Below are 22,398 nucleotides of genomic sequence, written 5' to 3' on the forward strand. Positions count from 1 at the left end.
CTCTAACTTGCACCCTGGAATAACTCTCCCTCTTCACACTGCCCATTTCCACGATGGGTAAGAGAGGATTTAGTCAAAGTTTATTAGAAGGCTCCAGGATTAGCTGTTGGAGTGGAAGCTGAATTTTAAAAGAGAGGGTGATTCATCTAGCCAAAGTAGGAGTCAGGAACATATTTGGTGTTTTTCTTGTACCATAAGCACTGTTTGGAAGCATGTGTATTTGTATTATCTTTCTCTTTGAAGTATAAGTTCATTGAAGATTTTTTAAAGTAGTCATGAAATATATAAAACATCCTATATAAAATGGACATTACATTTATATTGATGATAATGTTGGTTTACTTTGCCATCCTTGAAAACCTATACTTAAATCTTATTCAACAACTGATTTCAGGCAAGAGAGAGGTATACTGTTTTCTAAGTGAGTTTGAACTAGGTCACTTGCAAATCTAAATCATTCAGACCAAGGATAAAGAATTCCAGGATTTCTTCATTTAGTATATAGATTATAAGCCTGAAAGACCATGGGTGTCTATATTTGTTCAGCACCTCATGCAGTGTCATGCACCATGGGGAATTTTAATGAATGTCATTGGGTGCTGATGGTGATGATCTCAACACTTGGCTTCACTAGGCTTGTACAGAAACAGAATCAATCATTCCGTTGCCTCTTGTGAAATTACAGCTTGTGTTTTTCTGTTGAATACCTGTCAGAAATGTTGCAGTGTGAAAGCTATAAACAAAGGATGATGGCCATCATGTCTTTAGAAGTAATTTGCTTAGCAAACGATCAATACTGGAAATGTATTTTGGATGCAGGTGATGCAAAATCTATTATCTATCTTTTGCCTATGCTATTTTATGTATTATTATATTATATTCAGGTCAATCACTTTAAAATTATTTTTCATTGTGGAGTAAACATTATAGTCAATTTTAAGTTTCTTTTTCTTTTTTCTAAGATCACTCCCTTTACCTGTCAACCTTATATTTTATTTCCCCCTTGACACAGTATCAAAAAATTATATTAATTCCATTTCTCTAAAAGTTTGCCAACTTAGAGATATTAAATTACTGTACATATTACCTTTTATGTTTACTTTCACTTAGAAGGCTCCAGCTCTTTTTTTATATATATAATCATCTAGCCAAATTATCCTTATTCTGTACTTACACTATTTATTTTTTTAAAACTCAAAATAGCAGATTTAAAGTTAGGCCTGAGTTTGTAACCAGCTCTGCATTTAGAACTTAGGCTAATTGTTTGGCCTCTCCAAGCCAAGTTTCTCATTAATAAAATGGTTCTTATATTATAGGGTTGTTGAGGGAATAGCACTGCCCAGTAGAATTTTCTGCAATGATGGAAATGTTCTATCTGCACTGTTCAATATGGTAGTCACTACACATATGCTCCATAAATATGTTTTTAATTAATCAGTTAAAAATTATTTCATTGTGGGTAGTCTCCTAATGTGTTCCAATAAAGACATCTATAAAACTCTGTGTCCAAAAATCCAACCATAGGATTACAAGTCATGATAGACTTCATTTCAGGTAGCTAAATAAATAAATAAAGCCCAAATTACACACATTATGTTTTTCAGCATTTCATTTGTGGCCTTTTCTCTCACATTGAACTGATTTATTATAATGAGTATCCACAAGCCAGATTTTCTATTTTCACCATGCCCAATGATATCCATCTTTGAACCTAGTGTAACTAATGAGGCTAATGCTGCTTTTAACTAGATTCAGTGCTTTCTTTTCCTTGCTTGTATAAAATAAGGGTAAAATATGATAAAATTTTCAAATAATTGCAAACAAAGTTGATGTGACAAACCAAACTGAACTCTACCATGTCATAGCTCAAAATATTTCTCGGTAGTCTTAAACCAAAATTCAGTGTTTCAAAGGTGGCTTAGTGTTACTACTATAAAAATTCATACATGTGCTATTTGAAAGTCAAATATATGAACAAAAGCAGCCTATACTGTAAAGTGCATTCCTGTAGTTTCAAATGATAATTTTATAAATATATAATTATTTGCTAGTTATTTATATTGCAATGCCCATAAACATTATATAAATCTTATGATAAATTGATAAGAACTGGTTGCAAGTAATTCATGCTTTTTCTTTGTCCCTTCATTGCAGGCACCATTCCTGCCCTAATCAATCTATTAAAAATTCCCAAAATAAAATTACAGTGCAAAGTAGTTGGGTTATTGAGTAATATCTCAATCCATGTATCCGTAGTGGATACTTTGGTAGAGGCAGGAGGCATTCCAGCCCTGATAAACCTACTAGTTTCTGAAGAACCTGAGCTACATTCTCGTTGTGCTCTCATTCTATATGACATTGCTCAACTTGGAAACAGGGATGTTATTGCCAAATACGTAAGTTCTTTTCATAGATTGTCAATATGAGAGGAATTCTGTCATATAAATGCTGGAATGTTATGCAATGGCAAAATTCTGTTTGCTTTTCTTTGATTTAAGATCTTTTAATAAATATTTAGAAGTGAAATTTTTCTTTAGTTTTCTTCAGGGATGATCCTTTATTGGGTTCTTTATCATAATAAAATGTACCCTTTTTTGTCAAGTTTAATGATTTTTCCCTGAATTCCACCTTATCTGAAATTATATTTATGATCTCAGCCATCTTTGTGCTCTCATTTTTCTGATTTGCCTTTGCCCATTCTTTTCTTTTTGTTTTTTTTCTGACTCATTTTGTTTCTTTTTGGTTTCTTTGTTGATTGACATCATTTGGAAAATATATTAGAAATGTATACCCCTCCAGGCCTCATCTCCAGAGGTTGTTAGTCAGCCTTACTCATTTAGATCTTATAATCTCCACTGTTTTTGATAATTAGCTAGAGTTAGGATAAATGTGTGCCTGTAGGCAGCATATTTGGCTTTTTCTTTGTCATCTGCTTTTTATTTTAGCAAGTGACTTTAGCTCATTTACATTTATTGATATATGTTCTGTCATCATTTTTGTTTTCTTTAATGTTTTGTTATTCTTTCAGATTTATTAAAGTGGTTTGTTGTAAGCTTTTATGTATAATCAGTGTTTTCTTTCTCTGTTTTATCTTTGACGTCTAGAACTTATACATCAATGTTAGTTATCCATTTTTCCTGGGTCTTGGTTGTACCTTTCACCTTATGGATTCATCTTCTTTTATTTTTGGTATGTTTTCTTGAATTCATATAGTTAAATTTTTTTTCTGTAGTATTATTTCCATTCATTCATACAATAAATATTTATTGAGAGTTTATTATATGGCAGATACTATTCCAGATGTTGGGATTATAGTAGTGAACAAAACAGACAAAATCCCAGCCTTCATGGGACTTTTATTCTAGTTGGGGTAACAAGACAATAAACAAAATAAGTCAAATATACAGTATGTTGGATGAAAATAGGTATTAAGATGTAAAATAAAGCAGGAAAAATGTGGAAAAGGAGCTTAGTGAGAAATACTTAGCTAAGAATTGGCATTTGAGTACAGACCTGAAGTAGCTGAGGGCATGTGCCATATGTTTTTCTGTTGGGAAGAGCATTCTAGGAAGAGAGAATAAGTGCAAAGGAAGTGTAGTGGGAGTGTGCCTAGCATATTTGAAGAAAAGCAAGAAAGCAAAAGTAGCTGAGAGGAGAGAAGTAGGAGAGACTCTTAGCTTGGTAGTGGTGGGAATAGATCATGGAGAGCCATATAGGCAATTGTTAGAAACCTTGAATTTTAGTCTGAGTACATTAGGAAGTGCTTGAATGATTTTTCTCTGGGAAATTCTCTGAAGGAATTTTCATTTTAACAGGGTCACTCTACCTTCTGTCTTAAAGTTGGTGATTATGGGTGGATGCAGGAGGATTGTTTAAGAGGCTACTGCAGTAATCCAGGTGAAAGGTAATGGTGCCTTGAACCAGGATGGTAATAGTGGAAATAATGAGAAGTTGTCATATTCTGTATTATATTTTTGAAAGTTGAGGCACCAGAATTTGTGGGAAGGTTGGAAAAATCTGGTGGGATCAACAAAGGAGACTAAAAAGGAATGACCAGTATGGTAGGAAGAAACTTGAAGAATCTTTGTTCAATCAATCAAATGGAGAAAGTGTTTTAAGGAAAAGAGAATGATCAGTGGTGTCAACTGCTGTGATAAAATGAAGCTCAAAAATTGACCATTGGATTTATTGATCACTGGATTCATTGACCACCTCTCTTCAGGGAAACAAATTATTTGTGTACTTTATTAGCTTTTCCAATCTTACATAGCTGTAATTTTCTCTCTAGTCATTTCCCACTGTTTGTTTCTTTTTATTTCATTTCCTTTTTCCTCAGTCCTAGTCTCCTTGTACCTTAGTATGATTTAAGCGTAGTTTATTTTCCTTTGTGTAGATTACAACTTGGCTTTTATATGTTTCCTTATATTTCCTGAGCTATTCCAGCTCATGTTTCATTTCATCTTATCTAAAAAAATCTTCCTTGAGATCTGGTGTCTCTGATGTGTATACTTGTTTTATAGAAGTGATTATTAACCTTTTTCATTCATAAAAATATGTCACATTTGGTTACAACTTGCATTTGCTTTTTGGAAACATTAATTATCTCCCATAGGGTTTTTCTTTTTTCTTGTAATATATGTATAGGTCCTGTACTGGTTCCTTTTTGATCACTACTCACCGTTGAATTAGGTGATTTATTTTGGTCCAGCTATTTGCCAGAAGCATATATAGAAAAGGGTTCAAACCATGTTCCAGGCAAGCAAGGATATGACTTATCCCACAGGGCTGTGTATATGAGTTCTTTTAGCTTTACTTTTCTGTGACCACTAGAGATTGATGGTGCAGTACTCTTCAGAATCCAGATTCCATCTCCTCCACAACGCAGAGTCTATCTCTTCCTTTTTACCTCACCAACAGATTTTTACAAATATATCTTGTTGCTATGATTCCTTATTCATCACTGTCTTCCCTACTTTTTGAAATTTTATGCCAAACTGATATAGGGAAGAATCTGCTTCCATCCTGCGAACCAATTCCCATTGTTGCAGACAGGGATTTTTTTTTTTTCCTTCCTTTCAAGGTAGAGCCTCTTAGTTTGAAAAACTCTCTGCCAGCATTTCCCGATGTCAGTGGCCATGGGAGTTCTCTCCTATCCCTGTTGGCAGCCCATACACATTTATTATGGTTCAACATTTCAGATGTCTTTTTATCTTTATTGAAAATAGGTGTTGCATTTCCATTTCTTATTTTCCTTGATCCTCTTGCATTATTTCTATTGTAGTAAGAAACTGCCATCTCTATTCTGTCATTTAAAATTGGGAAATATTTATATTTAAAAATAATATTTTATGTTGCACAAATGCAATTCCAATTACCAATGCAATATCCACAATGGTAATTATTTCCAAATGGAGCACTGTATTCAATTGTTTTTATGCAGTTGCCTCACTTTTAGATATATATTAAATGCGAACTTGTAGCCTCAAATTATTTTTGGTATAAAGTAGGCTATTTCAAAATACATTTATAGAATATTTAACCTTAATGTTAATTAATCAAATTTGATCAAGTGGTTTTAACTGTTATTTAGTGTACAACATCAGTATGGACATATTTGTTTATGGGCAATCATTGTCTCCTAAAGAAGCAGTTACTTACAGGAAGAAAAATTATAGACTTGTGTTTCTAAGTAAAGATTTTATGTATCTTAAATAAACTCGGTTGTAACTGTATTTTTTGTTTATTTTTAGAATGGAATTCCAGCTCTTATAAATCTCTTGAAACTAGACATTGAAGATGTGCTAATAAATGTAATGAACTGTATCCGGGTATTATGTATGGGAAATAAAAAGAATCAAAGATCAGTGAGAGACAATAAAGGCATCCATTATCTTATCACATTTCTGAGATCTGATTCAGGTGAGTCTCTATTTACATATTATTTTAAAGTGACCAGATATACTAAGTAAGGCAAATACAGGTTTGGATTTGTCCTATATGAACAGATATCCTGGATTTATCTTAGAATCAACCTATATATATGTATAGTAACTTAAAATATTGAACAAAAATTTAAACATCTGGGCTTATGAAAGATATTCAACTTTTAAAGACATAGTTGGTTTTTAAAAACATGTTCACTCACATATGTTTCTAAAGGAAAATGTTGGCATGAATAATAAAAATAATACAGATAATATGCCCAGGGGAGTATATGTCTCCTTGTGTGAATAATATACATATTGATTATTGATAATTGGAAGCTATTTTATGAATTGTAACAGGAACTTCAGATTTGCTGCTAGATATTTGACATCAAAATTCAAGGTCATCAGCAGACATTGGTCCAGTTAGTTTCTGAAGTGCATCACTGCATCAAGAATGCCAGAAGCTATAAGATAGTTCTGCAGCTACTGCAAATGGTCTCTTAAGTTCTGTAAGAATTATCTTATTCCAGTGAGCATACATAATAGTGTAAGTTTCAAATTTGGGGGAAGAAAAATTGGAGAAATGCCTCTCCCTTTTCCTGCTTGCCCAGTTAATCACCTGTCTTTCTGATCCAGTTCACTGGGAATAAGTATAAATATTTTTGTTAAAATATTTTAAAAAGTTTGGGGATAAGGGAACTATGTAGAGGGCTTTCCTTGTCTTTAGAACCTCAAATTTAATCAAGTGTCATATTCTAAGAACCTCTATCATGTGGTAAAAGCATTTGAAAGCTGTTTCCCTTCATTACAAATTCATTAAAGTCGTCTACTTCAAGTTTCCTTCTAACACTTAACTATACCCTACTTTATCATTTAAGAATATTGTTAGAGAGGGTCAGCTTTTATGCATAGCATATCATTTTCACTAGTTTATAATTTTTCTTTTTGTTTGTTTTATTGCCTTAATTAAACATTTAAAATAGGGACCAGGTTTTACCCTTCATTCTTATTCCTCCCTACCACTAAAGTCAGAACAAAGCACATAATGAGTAGTCTATAGCAATTTGAATAAATAAAATGATAAATGAGTTCATGACAGAACCTATAGAAGTAAATTATTGGAATCAGTGGGCTCTTGCCTTATCTGAAGCCTAAATAATAAAAGTAGATTTTCCTATGCTGTATTCTATATTATTCCTTCACTCCAAGGAAGATAAAGAACTTAGTTTTGAAATACGTTTTTTCTGTCTATTCAGGTCCATTTTTTTTAATTCAGTTTTATTGAAATATATTCATAAACCATACAGTCATCCATTGTATACAATCAACTGTTCACAGTATGATCATATAGTTATGCGTTCATCACCACAATCTATTTCTGAACATTTTCCTTACATCAGAAAGAATCAGAATAGGAATAAAAAATAAAAGTGAAAAGAGAATACCCAAACCATCCCCCCATCCCACCCTATTTGTCATTTAGTTTTTACTCCCATTTTTCTACTGATTTTTTTTCAATTTTTTAACTTTGTTTATCAAAAAATTAAAGACAAACAGGCAAACAACAACCAAAAAAACCCCACAACATTTCAAACAAAGCAATGGATTAAGGAAAACAAATAACCTAAAATAACTACTTTGCTTCCAATATGTTCCTACCATACCCCAAGAAAATTAATAAACCATGTCCAAACAGAGGAGTAAGAAAAACAAATAATCTAAAATAACTACATTGCTTCTAACATGTTCCTACCATACCACAAGAAAATTAACAACCCCTAAGAAAACAACGGAATAAGAGAAAAAAAAACCTAAAATAACTCTATTGCTTCCAACATGATCTTACTATATCCAAGAAAGTTCACAAACCATAATCATTCCTGAGCATTCCCATAACCTTGAGATTACCCTCCATAGTTTATCTGTTCTTATTAGATTATCATTCCCCCTCCACTAATTGGTATCTCTAGGTCCCCTACATTCTACAGTATAAAACATTGTACATTTTTCACAGAATTCACATTAGTGGTAACATACAATATCTCTCTTTTTGTGCCTGGCTTATTTTGCTCAGCATTATGTCTTTTTTTTTTTTTTTTTTTTTTTAATCATTTTATTGAGATATATTCATATACCACGCAGTCATACAAAACAAATCGTACTTTTGATTGTTCACAGTACCATTACATAGTTGTACATTCATCACCCAAATCAATCCCTGACACCTTCATTAGCACACACACAAGAATAACAAGAATAATAATTAGAGTGAAAAAGAGCAATTGAAGTAAAAAAGAACACTGGGTACCTTTGTCTGTTTGTTTCCTTTCCCTATTTTTCTACACATCCATCCATAAACTAGACAAAGTGGAGTGTGGTCCTTATGGCTTTCCCAATCCCCTTGTCACCCCTCATAAGCTACATTTTTATACAACTGTCTTCGAGATTCATGGGTTCTGGGTTGTAGTTTGATAGTTTCAGGTATCCACCACCAGCTACCCCAATTCTTTAGACCCTAAAAAGGGTTGTCTAAAGTGTGCGTAAGAGTGCCCACCAGAGTGACCTCTCGGCTCCTTTTGGATTCTCTCTGCCACTGAAGCTTATTTCATTTCCTTTCACATCCCCCTTTTGGTCAAGAAGATGTTCTCCGTCCCACGATGCCAGGTCTACATTCCTCCCTGGGAGTCATATTCCACGTTGCCAGGGAGATTCACTCCCCTGGGTGTCTGATCCCACGTAGGGGGGAGGGCAGTGATTCACCTTTCAAGTTGGCTTAGCTAGAGAGACAGGGCCACATCTGAGCAACAAAGAGGCATTCGGCAGGAGGCTCTTAGGCACAACCATAGGGAGGCCTAGCCTCTCCTTTGCAGCAACCGTCTTCCCAAGGGTAAAACCTGTGGTAGAGGGCCCAACCCATCAAACCACCAGTCCCCCATGTCTGTGGTCATGTTAGCAACCATGGAGGGGGGGTAGGCGAATACCCCTGCATTCTCCACAGGCTCCTCAAGGGGGCACTACATTTTTTTTTTCCTTATTTTTTTTTTTTTAACTTTCCCTTTTTTTTTAAATCAACTGTATGAAAAAAAAGTTAAAAAGAAAACAAACATACAATAAAAGAACATTTCAAAGAGACCATAACAAGGGAGTAAGAAAAAGACAACTAACCTAAGATAACTGCTTAACTTCCAACATGTTCCTACTTTACCCCAAGAAAGTTACCTAATATAGCAACATTTCTGTGAACTTGCTCCTACTATATCCATCAGAAATTAACAGACCATAGTCATTCCTGGGCATCCCGAGAACGTTAAATAGCTTATCTGTTCTTCTTGGATTATTGTTCCCCCTTCCTTAATTGCTCTCTATTGCTAGTTCCCCTACATTCTACATTATAAGCCATTTGTTTTACATTTTTCAAAGTTCACATTAGTGGTAGCATATAATGTTTCTCTTTTTGTGCCTGGCTTATTTCGCTTAGCATTATGTCCTCAAGGTTCATCCATGTTGTCATATGTTTCACGAGATCGTTCCTTCTTACTGCCGCGTAGTATTCCATCGTGTGTATATACCACATTTTATTTATCCACTCATCTGTTGAAGGACATTTGGGTTGTTTCCATCTTTTGGCAATTGTGAATAATGCTGCTATGAACATTGGCGTGCAGATATCTGTTCGTGTCACTGCTTTCCGATCTTCTGGGTATATACCGAGAAGTGCAATCGCTGGGTCGAATGGTAACTCTATATCTAGTTTTCTAAGGAACTGCCAGACTGACTTCCAGAGTGGCTGAACCATTATACAGTCCCACCAACAGTGAATAAGAGTTCCAATTTCTCCACATCCCCTCCAGCATTTGTAGTTTCCTGTTTGTTTAATGGCAGCCATTCTAACCGGTGTTAGATGGTATCTCATTGTGGTCTTAATTTGCACCTCTCTAATAGCTAGTGAAGCTGAACATTTTTTCATGTGTTTCTTGGCCATTTGTATTTCCTCTTCAGAGAACTGTCTTTTCATATCTTTTGCCCATTTTATAATTGGGCCGACTGTACTATTGTCATTGAGTTGTAGGCTTTCTTTGTATATGCAAGATATCAGTCTTTTGTCAGATACATGGTTTCCAAAAATTTTTTCCCATTGAGTTGGCTGCCTCTTTACGTTTTTGAGAAATTCCTTTGAGGTGCAGAAACTTCTAAGCTTGAGGAGTTCCCATTTATCTATTTTCTCTTTTGTTGCTTGTGCTTTGGGTGTAAAGTCTAGGAAGTGGCCGCCTAATACAAGGTCTTGAAGATGTTTTCCTACATTATCTTCTAGGAGTTTTATGGTACTTTCTTTCATATTGAGATCTTTGGTCCATTTTGAGTTAATTTTTGTGTAGGGGGTGAGGTAGGGGTCCTCTTTCATTGTTTTGGATATGGATATCCAACTCTCCCAGCCCCATTTGTTAAAAAGACCATTATGACTCAGTTCAGTGACTTTGGGGGCCTTATCAAAGATCAGTCGGCCAAAGATCTGAGGGTCTGTCTCCGAATTCTCAATTCGATTCCATTGATCTATAAGTCTATCTTTGTGGCAGTACCATGCTGTTTTGGCAACTGTGGCTTTATAATAAGCTTCAAAGTCAGGGAGTGTAAGTCCTCCCACTTGGTTTTCCTTTTTTAGAGTGTCTTCAGCAATTCGAGGCATCTTCCCTTTCCAAATAAATTTGATAACTAGCTTTTCCAAGTCTGCAAAGTAGGTTGTTAGAATTTTGATTGGGATTGCATTGAATCTGTAGATGAGTTTGGGTAGAATTGACATCTTAATGACATTTAGTCTTCCTATCCATGAACATGGAATATTTTTCCATCTTTTAAGGTCCCCTTCTATTTATTTTAGTGGAGTTATGTAGTTTTCTTTGTATAGGTCTTTTACATCTTTGGTTAAGTTTATTCCTAGGTACTTGATTTTTTTAGTTGCTATTGAAAATGGTATCTTTTTCTTGAGTGTCTCTTCAGTTTGTTGATTTCTAGCATATAGAAACATTACTGACTTATGCGCATAAACCTTGTATCCTGCTACTTTGCTAAATTTATTAGCTCTAGTAGCTGTATCGTCGATTTCTCAGGGTTTTCTAGATATAAGATCATATCATCTGCAAACAATGACAGTTTTACTTCTTCTTTTCCAATTTGGATGCCTTTTATTTCTTTGTCTTGCCGGATTGCCCTGGCTAGAACTTCCAGCACAATGTTGAATAACAGTGGTGATAGCGGGCATCCTTGTCTTGTTCCTGATCTTAGAGGGAAGGCTTTCAGTCTCTCACCATTGAGTACTGTGCTGGCTGTGGGTTTTTCATATATGCTCTTTATCATGTTGAGGAAGTTTCCTTCAATTCCTACCTTTTGAAGTGTTTTTATCAAAAAGGGATGTTGGATTTTGTCAAATGCTTTTTCAGCATCTATTGAGATGATCAATTGATTTTTCCCTTTTGACTTGTTAATGTGTTGTAATACATTGATTGATTTTCTTATGTTGAACCATCCTTGCATGCCTGGAATAAACCCCACTTGGTCATGGTGTACGATTTTTTTAATGTGTCTTTCGATTCGATTTGCAAGTATTTTGTTGAGGATTTTTGCATCTATATTCATTAGGGAGATTGGCTGGTAGTTTTCCTTTTTTGTAACATCTTTGCCTGGTTTTGGTATTAGATTGATGTTAGCTTCATAAAATGAGTTAGGTAGTGTTCCATTTTCTTCAATGTTTTGAAAGAGTTTGAGTAAGATTGGTGTCAGTTCTTTCTGGAAAGTTTGGTAGAATTCCCCTGTGAAGCCATCTGGCCCTGGGCATTTATTTGTGGGAAGATTTTTGATGACTGATTGGATGTCTTTGCTTGTGATGGGTTGGTTGAGGTCTTCTATTTCTTCTCTGGTCAGTCTAGGTTGTTCATATGTTTCCAGGAAATTGTCCATTTCCTCTACATTATCCAGTTTGTTGCCATACAGTTGTTCATAGTATCCTCTTATAATTTTTTTAATTTCTTCAGGATCTGCAGTTATGTCACCTTTTTCATTCATTATTTTGTTTATATGGGTCTTCTCTCTTTTTGATTTTGTCAGTCTAGCTAGGGGCTTATCAATCTTGTTGATCTTCTCAAAGAACCAACTTTTGGTGATATTTATCCTCTCTATTGTTTTTTTGTTCTCTATGTCATTTATTTCTGCTTTAATCCTTGTTATTTCTTTTCTTCTACTTGGTTTAGGATTGGTTTGCTGTTCATTTTCTAGCTTCTTCAGTTGATCCATTAGTTCTTTGATTTTGGCTCTTTCTTCCTTTTTAATATATGTGTTTAGTGCTATAAATTTCCACCTTAGCACTGCTTTTGCTGCATCCCATAGGTTTTGGTATGTTGTGTTCTCATTTTCATTCGTCTCTATATATTTAGCAATTTCTCTTGCTATTTCTTCTTTAACCCACTGATTGTTTAGGAGTGTGTTGTTTAACCTCCAGGTATTTGTGAATTTTCTAAGTCTCTGATGGGTATTGACTTCTAATTGTATTCCATTGTGGTCAGAGAATGTGCTTTGAATAATTTCAATCTTTTTAAATTTATTGAGGCTTGTTTTATGTCCCAGCATATGATCTATTCTGGAGAAAGTTCCATGAGCACTAGAAAAGTATGTGTATCCTGGTGATTTGGGATGTAATGTCCTGTATATGTCTGTTAAATCTAATTCATTTATCAGATTGTTTAGGTTTTCAATTTCCTTATTGGTCTTCTGTCTGGTTGATCTATCTATAGGAGAGAGTGATGTGTTGAAGTCTCCCACAATTATTGTGGAAACATCAATTGCTTCCTTTAGTTTTGCCAGTGTTTCTCTCATGTATTTTGTGGCACCTTGGTTGGGTGCATAGACATTTACGATTGTTATTTCTTCTTGCTGAATTGCCCCTTTTATTAATACGTAGTGGCCTTCTTTGTCTCTCAAAACATCCCTGCATTTGAAGTCTATTTTATCTGAGATTAATATTGCTACACCTGCTTTCTTTTGGCTGTAGCTTGCATGAAATATTTTTTTCCATCCTTTTACTTTCAGTTTCTTTGTGTCCCTGTGTCTAAGATGAGTCTCTTGTATGCAACATATTGATGGTTCATTTTTTTTTTATCCATTCTGCGAATCTATATCTTTTAATTGGGGAGTTTAATCCATTTACATTCAACGTTATAACCGTGAAGGCATTTCTTGGATCAGCCATCTTATCCTTTGGTTTATGTTTGTCATATTTTTCCCCTCTGTCTATTAATATCCTTTATTGTACCCATACCGAATCTCTTTAGTACTGAACCTTTCTCCAATTCTCTCTGTCCTTTCTTTGTTTCTCTGTCTGTAGGGCTCCCTTGAGTATCTCCAGTAGGGCAGGTCTCTTGTTAGCAAATTCTCTCAGCATTTGTTTGTCTGTGAAAAATTTAAGCTCTCCCTCGAATTTGAAGGAGAGCTTTGCTGGATAAAGTATTCTTGGCTGGAAATTTTTCTCACTCAGAATTTTAAATATATCGTGCCACTGCCTTCTTGCCTCCATGGTGGCTGCTGAGTAGTCACTACTTAGTCTTATGCTGTTTCCTTTGTATGTGGTGAATTGCTTTTCTCTTGCTGCTTTCAGAACTTGCTCCTTCTCTTCTGTGTTTGATAGTGTGATCAGTATATGTCTCGGAGTGGGTTTATTTGGATTTATTCTATTTGGAGTTCGCTGAGCATTTATGATTTGTGTATTTATGTTGTTTAGAAGATTTGGGAAGTTTTCCCCAACAATTTCTTTGAATACTCTTCCTAGACCTTTACCCTTTTCTTCCCCTTCTGGGACACCAATGAGTTTTATATTTGGACGTTTCATATTATCTATCATATCCCTGAGGTCCATTTCGATTTTTTCAATTTTTTTTCCCCATTCTTTCTTTTATGATTTCATTTTCCATTCTGTCATCTTCGAGGTCACTGATTCGTTGTTCAACTTCCTCTAGTCTTGTACTATGAGTGTCCAGAATCTTTTTAATTTGGTCAACAGTTTCTTTAATTTCCATAAGATCATCCATTTTTTTATTTAGTCTTGCAATGTCTTCTTTATGCTCTTCTAGGGTCTTCTTGATTTCCTTTATCTCCCGTACTATGGTCTCATTGTTCATCTTTACTTCTTTGAGTAGTTCCTCTAGGTGCTGTGTCTCTTCTGGTCTTTTGATTTGGGTGCTTGGGCTTGGGTTATCCATATCGTCTGGTTTTTTCATATGCTTTATAATTTTCTGTTGTTTTTGGCCTCGTGGCATTTGCTGAACTTGATAGGGTTCTTTTAGGATTTGTAGACCAATTGAAGTCCTTATCTCTAATTTGTCAGATCTACAGCTTCGTGGAGTACACTTTCTCTAACTAACCAGCAGGTGGCGTCCACGAGCCACCTGTTCTCCACAAGCCAGTTCTCCCCTGCTTAGCCTTTTTGGTGAGTGGGGGAGTGAGTCTTGTGGGGTCCAATTGGTGTACCAAGCTTGCGTGTGTAGTTGGTGTTGCCTGCCCTGTATATGGGGCGTGTTTCTGGGCAGTCAGGGAGGGGGGGGTGGCTCTAACAATCAAATCTCCCTGGTGATCCTAGAGTTTTAAAGCTGCTGCAATAGTCTAATCCTTCAGTTCAGTCCTGCCACAGTTTGTCTCTGCCACTGACCCACAAGTCCTTGGTATTGGCGTATGGCTCCTGAGACTTGCAAGTGGGCCCCTCTTCCAGGCCGTGCACCCCAGGTCCTCTGTTGAGGGATGACTGTGCTATGTCACAGGTGAGTGCCATCCCGCCAGGGCAGTTCTGGGCTGCTGGGCTGTGTAGGGAGGTTCCCAGTCTGCTGAAATGATGGCTGAATGGGGCTTTGTTAATTCACACTGCTCTACCTTCCCAACTCTGGGACAATCAGCTGAGGTTGCAGGGAAGGCTAATGTCCATGCCCAGTTTTGTGGTGTGTGCCTGTTATTTGAAGCACTTCCGTCACACTGGGTTGTCTGGGGAAGTTCTGGGCTATGGGGCTGGTGATGGGCAGGAGTGTTTCCTGTCCACCAGGATGATGGCTGTGAGCGGACACCCCCCTTTTCTTGGGAAGTTGTGGTGTTTAGTGAATTTTCTCAGCCACTGGATTATTGCGTTTTGTCTCAGAGCTCTCCTAGTTCTGCTCTTGACTTGACCTGCCCAAATAGCAAGTCTTTGAAGCTTTCTGTATTGGGCTTCTTAGAGTAATTGTTTTAGAAAAAGAAAAAAGGATTAAAAAAAAAAAAAAAAAAAAAACGGGCCCTCCTCAGAGATCTAATGGGTTATTGAAATGCTTAGAGACAAAGCAACCAGGGCCATTAAGGAAAGGTCCACAGGGCAGAGAGATCAGCTTTTCTTCAGGATTTGCATATGCGCCTCAGGGCCCTTCCCCTTTCTATGTTCACCAGAACTCCAAAAATCCTCCGCTTTTATTTTGGAGTTTTTCGTGTTGTTTTTTTTCTATGCCTGTCTCCTCTCTGCTGGGCTGGCTGCTCTCAGATTCTCTGGTGTCTGGTCTCAGTCTATCTATGGTTGGAGTTTGGATCAGTAGAATGAGTTTCCCATAAGGGCTGCCACTGCAGTTCTCCCTTCTCCTTCCCGGAGCTGACAGCCCCTCCTCCCCCGGGACTGAGCCTGGCAGGGAGGGGCGCGGGTCCTCTGGCCGCAAAAACTTACAGATTTCGCTGATCTCAGCAGTTCCACGTTTTCATGAGTGTTGTATGAAGTATGCCCAAAGTCAGATTGCTCTGTGGTGTCCAGTCCACGCAGTTCCTGGCTTTCTACCTACTTTCCTGGAGGAGTAACTAAAACATACAGCTCACCAGTCTGCCATCTTGCCCCGCCTCTCAGGTCCATTTTTAATTTTAACAACTCTCTTGAATATTAGCTGGGTTGCTAAGTTGTAGAGGATCACAAGATATGAAGTGTCTTGAGACCACAGATGTGTTAACATCATCTTAGTCTGAACCCTTATCTCCAGAGGTTCCTAGAGCCTTCACCTCCTGAGTTTGCTGTGCTTCAACCATCTTTTGCTACTTGTATTCACACTCTTCCATACATACATACACACATCTGCACCTGCATGCATACTTTCATTTCTACAGTGCTTCTGATTTTATTTTTTCTAGCGCATACAATTGTTCTGTCTTGTGTTGTTAACAAAAGTTTATGTGACACAACCATGGAAATTCAAAAATGTGACAGAAAGAATATCTGAACAAAATTTAAGGTTCACCTCACTGTTCCAGAGTTACAATGGTTTTTGCAATTTTTTTTTATTAAATTCAGTTTTATTGAAATACATTCACACACCATACAATCATCCATGGTATACAATCCACTGTCCACAGTATGATAACATAGTTATGCGTTCATCACCACAATCTATCTCTGAACATTTTCCTTACATCAGAAAGAACCAGAACAAGAATAAAAAATAAAAGTGAAAAAAGAACACCCAAATCATCCCCCATCCCACCTCATTTGTCCTTTAGTTTTTATCCCCATTTTTCTATTCATCCATACACTAGATAAAGGAGGTATGATCCACAAGGTCTTCACAATCACACTGTCACCGCTTGTAATCTACATTATTATATAATTGTCTTCAGGAGTCCAGACTGCTGTGTTGGAGTTTGGTAGTTTCAGGTATTTACTTCTAGCTATTCCAATACATTAAAACCTAAGAGGTGTTATCTATATAGTGCATAAGAATGTCCACTAGAGTGACCTCTCGACTCCATTTGAAATCTCTCAGCCATTTGAAATTTCATCTCATTTTGCATCCCCCTTTTGGTCAAGAAGATACTCTCAGTCCCACGATGCCAGGTCCACATTCATCCCCGGGAGTCATATTCTGCATTGCCAGGGAGATTTACAACCCTGGGAGTCAGGTTCCATGTAGGGGGGAGGGCAGCGAGTTCACCTGTCGAGGTGGCTCAGTTAGAGAGAGAGAGGGCCACATCTGAGCAACAAAGAGGTACTCAGGGGGAGACTCTTAGGCACAATTACATGGAAGTTTAGACTCTCCTTTGCGGTAATGAGCTTCATAAGGGCAAGTCCCATGATCGAGGGCTTAGCACATCAAACCACCAGTCCCAACGTTTGTGACAACATCAACACCAGTCCAGGTGAGGATGTCCAACACATCCACACCTTCCCCCAGATCCTCGGGGCTGGGGAGGGGGAGGCTGTAAATGTATTTTTTATTATCTGCCCAAATTGCTCTGGGATGTGTCACTATTTCACTCCAGCCTATACTAACCTACCGTATCTCACTTCCTATTCAAAGTTCCCTGCAATTGTGGTGTTTGAACAAATCGACTGTAGCATTGTACCATTTAGAAAATTTAGATCCTGTACAAAATAGATATCTTTTCCCTTGGTCTCATATGGAAGTTGAAGTTTTAAAACACAATCAGTTTCAACCTTTACCCTTTGGCCTGGCTTGCCCTGGTCTTAACCAGACCTGCTTCATTCATATCACTAATTGACGTCTGGGCTCTTTTTCACCTTTTTTTTTTTTTTTAACGGTGGCTGTATGCACTAATACTGACATTCATATCTGCCGAGCTCTAGCTCTGAGTTTCAGGTGTCTCAGAGATATGCATTGTTCCAGAGACCAATCAGGTTATACGCTAGGGGATCAGCATCTCAAAGTTTAGAGATAGGCATTACAATTCAGAGATAGAGTTAGCTGCTGTAAGAGCTTACAATCTAGGGACTATTATAATTATTATGTCCACATTAGGCTATGTTCTAAGATTCAATTCTGAGTTTACACATTGTAGTTAGTCCATATTGGTGAGGCATCATCCCTCTCACCATGTTTTCTCCAACACTTTTACTCCTATATATATATTTTCCTACAATTTTATGGAGTTATATTCACATACCATACATTTATCCACAGTGTACAATCAGTTGTTCATGGTATCATCATAAAGTTGTACATTTATCACCACAGTCAGCACTTGAACATATTGATTACTGCAAGAAAAATTGTGTTTTTTTTTTAGCAATAAGAAAAAAATGATAAAAATAACATGTCATACAATACACTAGTAAGGATAGCAAATAACACCACTACCAAGAATCCCATATTCCTCCCCTATATTCCCAACTCATATACATCGAGCATTGGCATATTGCCTTTGTTACATTTAATGGAGGTATATTACAATGTTACTGTTGACCATAGACTCCAGTTTGCTTTGATTATATTTTTTCCTGAATACCATCCCCTTTTCAACTCTCTACATGGTTGACATTCATTTGCTTTCCCACATGCAAAAACATTTTTATATTTGTATATTTAGTAAAAGTCATTGGCCAGTCCAGTTTTTGCCATGTTATACAGTCCCAGTCTTTATCATCTATCTTTACCTCTGGTGTCATACATTCTCCTATCCCACCTCTTTCAGCTTTACTCACAGACATCTTTGTTCAGTGTACTTACAATACTGTGCTACCATCACACAGTATTATGCTATCTATTTCTGGATCTATGCAATCAATCCTAAACATTCTGTAGTCCTTCAGCATCAAATGGCTGGTCTCTGCCCTCTTTCTATCTCCTGGTCACCTGTGTTGTCAGCTTTTAACTCCCAAAGTTTGTTCATTAATGTCTGTTCATATTAGTGAGACCATACAGAATCTGTCCTTTTGTTTCTGGCTAACTTCACTCAACATAATGTCCTCAAGGTTCATCCACATTATTACATGATCCATGTCTTTGTTCTGTCTTACAGCTGCATAATATTCCATCATGTGTATATACCAGTTTGTTTATCCACTTGTCCTTTGATGGACATTTGGGCTGTTTCCATCTCTTGGCAATTGTGAATAATGCTGCAATAAACATCGGTTTACAAATGTCTGTTTGTGTCTTAAGTTTCAGTTCCTCTGAGTATATACCTAGCAATGGAATAGCTGGGTCATATGGCAAATCTATACTTAGCTTCCTGAGGAACCTCCACACTGTCTTCCAGAGTGGTTGCACCATTCTACATTCCCACCAACAATGAATAAGTGTGCCTCTTTCTCCCCATCCTCTCCAGTATTGTCATTTTCTGTTTTTTGGATAATGGCCATTCTGGTAGGTGTGAGATGATATCTCATTGTGGTTTTGATTTGCATTTCCTTAATAGCCAGTGAAGTTGAGCATTTTTTCATATGCTTTGAGCCATTTGTATTTCCTCTTCAGAAAAATGTCTGTTCATGTCTTTTGCCCATTTCTTAATTGGATTGTTTGTCTTTCTGTTATTGAGATGCAGGATTCCTTTATATATTCAGGATATTAAACCCTTATCTGATATGTGGTTTCCAAATATCATCTCCCATTGTGTAGGTTGCCTTTTTACTTTTCTGACAAAGTCCTTTGATGTACAAAAGTGTTTAATTTTGAGGAAATCCCATTTGTCTATTTGTTCTTTGGTTGCTCGCACCTTGGGTGTGAGGTCTAAGAAACCACCTCCTATCACAAGATCTTTAAGATATTGCCCTACATTTTCTTCTAAGAGTTTTGTGCCGGTTTGAATGTATTGTGTCCCCCAAATGCCATTATCTTTGTGGTCTTGTTGGACAGACGTTTTTAGTGCTGGTTAGATTTGCTTGGAATGTGCCCCACTCAGCTGTGGGTAATAATTTTGATGAGATGTTCCCATGGAGGTGTGGCCCCACCCATTCGGGGTGGGCCTTGATCAGTGGAGCCATATAAATGAACTGACTGAGAGAGAGAAAACTCAGGGAGTGCAGCTGTGAGTGACGTTTTGAAGAAGAGAAAGCTTGCTAGAGAGGAATGTCCTGGGAGAAAGCCATTTTGAAACCAGAACTTTGGAGCAGACGCCAGCCACGTGCCTTCCCAGCTAACAGAGGTTTTCCGGACGCCATTTGCCATCATCCAGTGAAGGTACCTGATTACTGATGTGTTACCTTGGACACTTTATGGCCTTAAGACTGTAACTGTATAGCCAAATAAACCCCCTTTTTATAAAAGCCAGTCCATCTCTGGTGTTTTGCATTCTGCAGCATTAGCAAACTAGAACAGATTTTGGTATCGGAGAAGTGGGGTGCTTTTGCTGCTGAGTTTGCAGATACCAAACATGTTGGAACGGCTTTTTAAATGGATAAGGGGAAGTTTCTGGAAGAATTGTGAGGAGCTTGATAGAAAAGGCCAAAACTGCTTTAAAGAGACTGTTTATGGAAATATGGACTCTAAAGATACTTCTGATGAGGACTTGAGCAGAAATGATGAATGTGTTGTTGCAAACTGGAAGAAAGGCAATCCTTGTTTTACAGTGGCAGAGAATTTGGCAAAATTGTGTCCTGGTGTCAAATGGAAGGAAAAATTTGAAAGTGACAACCTGGAATACTTAGCTGAGGAGATCTCCAGACTACATGTGGAGGATATACCCTGGCTTCTCCTTGCAGCTTATAGTAAAATGCGAGTGGAGAGAGATAAACTTAGAACTGAACTCTTGGGTTCAAAGAAACCAGAAGCTGATGGCTTGGGAAATTACGAACTTCCAGGGGTTGGATTCCCAGAAGCTACAGCCCAACGTGAGGATGTAACTGAACATGGAACCCAGCCACCATTTCAGTACAAGCCAAGATTGGAGATGGAATTATCCAGAAAGGATTTGTGGAAACACCTATTGTCTGATGGCTTTGACCCCTGTGTGCTTCATGCAAAGCCAACAGAATTTTTGCAGGAACTTTATAGACAGAGCCATTGCCGGTCTGGACTGGAGGAGACAGACAAGGAAAAAATTAAAGGAAAAATCTCTTCAAAGACAGAGCCATGGAGGTTGAGGTCTGGAGTCAGGAGGTCTTGGGCTGGGAGAGCGGAGCAGCCCACATGCATGGAAAGGGTGAGTTTGCCCTGGAGGTCGAGGGCGGGCTTTCCGCCTCGATGCTCTGGAAGAGTTTTGCCACCTGAGGTCCCAAAGAGGGTGGAGCACATTTCCAGGGAATTGGGGAGAGCCTGGCTGCCACCACACTGTTCTGAAGGGGTTCAGCATGTGCCCCGGAGATGGAAGGGAATCCGGGAGCTGCCCCGATGTTTGAGGAGGGTGGGGCCGAGAAGGTGGTCTCCCCAATGTGTGGAAATGTTGGAGCACTCACCTAAGCATTTGGAGAGGAAAGGGCTGCCACAAAGGCCCTTAGGAAGGGTTAGACTCCCGCTCTCTCAAGCCTCAAGGATGCAACATTGTTCTGTTAATGACTCTCAGACTTTGAAATCTAATGGAGTTTGTCCTGCAGGTTTTAGGAACTGTTTTGGTCCTGTTAACCCTGTTTTCCTTACTCTTTCTCCTTATGGCAATGGGAATGTTTATCCTATGAATTTCCCTCCTTTATATATTGGAAGCATATAACTTGTTCTAAGTTCACAGATCCACAGCTAGAGGGCAATTATGCCTTAGGACTGACCACGCCTAAATTGATTTTGATGGGATTTTGTACTTAACTTTTGTTACTGAAATGATTTAAGTTTTTGTGATATTGTGATGAAATGACTGTAGTTTGTATTTGGAAAGATAATGTCATTTTGGGGTCCAGGGGGTGGAATGTGCCGGTTTGAATGTATTGTGTCCCCCAAATGCCATTATCTTTGTGGTCTTGTTGGACAGACGTTTTTGGTGCTGGTTAGATTTGCTTGGAATGTGCCCCACTCAGCTGTGGGTAATAATTTTGATGAGATGTTCCCATGGAGGTGTGGCCCCACCCATTCGGGGTGGGCCTTGATCAGTGGAGCCATATAAATGAACTGACTCAGAGAAAACTCAGTGAGTGCAGCTGGGAGTGATGTTTTCAAGAGGAGCAAGCTTGCTAGAGAGGAACGTTCTGGGAGAAAGCCGTTTTGAGGCCGGAGCTTTGGAGCAGATGCCGACTGCCTTCCTAGCTAGCAGAGGTTTTCCAGACACCATTGGCCGTCCTCCGGTGAAGGTACCCAATTGCTGGTGTGTTACCTTGGATGCTTTGTGGCCTTAAGACTGTAACTGTGTAGCAAAATAAACCCCCATTTTATAAAAGCCTGTCCATCTCTGGTGTTTTGCATTCTGCAGCGTTAGCAAACTAAAACAAGTTTTATGGTCTTGGTGCTAATGTTTAGGTCTTTGATCCACTTTGAGTTAATTTTGGTATAAGGTGTGAGATGGACATCCTCTTTCATTCTTTTGGAAATGGTTATCCAGTTCTCCAAACACCATTTATTGAACAGGCTGCGCTTTCCCAGTTGCTTCGGCTTCACTGCCTTATCAAAGATCAGTTGTCCATACATGCGAGAGTCTACTTCTGAACACTCAATTCGATTCCATTGATCAGTATATCTGTCCTTATGCCAGTACCATGCTGTTTTGAGCACTGTAGCTTTGTAGTATGCTTCAAAGTCAGGTAGTGTGAGACCTCCCACTTCATTCCTCTTTCTCAAGA

The 22,398-nt window shown here is 37.8% G+C and overlaps 1 protein-coding gene across 1 annotated transcript in view; it reads left to right on the forward strand.

Annotated features, from left to right (window-relative positions):
- Positions 1 to 22,398, forward strand: part of ANKAR (ankyrin and armadillo repeat containing) — a 162,368-nt gene that overhangs the window by 68,472 nt on the left and 71,498 nt on the right. The window contains exons 10-12 of the mRNA XM_037850171.1: positions 715 to 819; positions 2,155 to 2,396; positions 5,751 to 5,919. Coding sequence (XP_037706099.1) covers positions 715 to 819; positions 2,155 to 2,396; positions 5,751 to 5,919 — 516 coding nt within the window. The remainder of the gene's footprint in view (positions 1 to 714; positions 820 to 2,154; positions 2,397 to 5,750; positions 5,920 to 22,398) is intronic.

Source organism: Choloepus didactylus, chromosome 9, assembly GCF_015220235.1.
Source record: "Choloepus didactylus isolate mChoDid1 chromosome 9, mChoDid1.pri, whole genome shotgun sequence".
Taxonomy (NCBI): domain Eukaryota; kingdom Metazoa; phylum Chordata; class Mammalia; order Pilosa; family Megalonychidae; genus Choloepus; species Choloepus didactylus.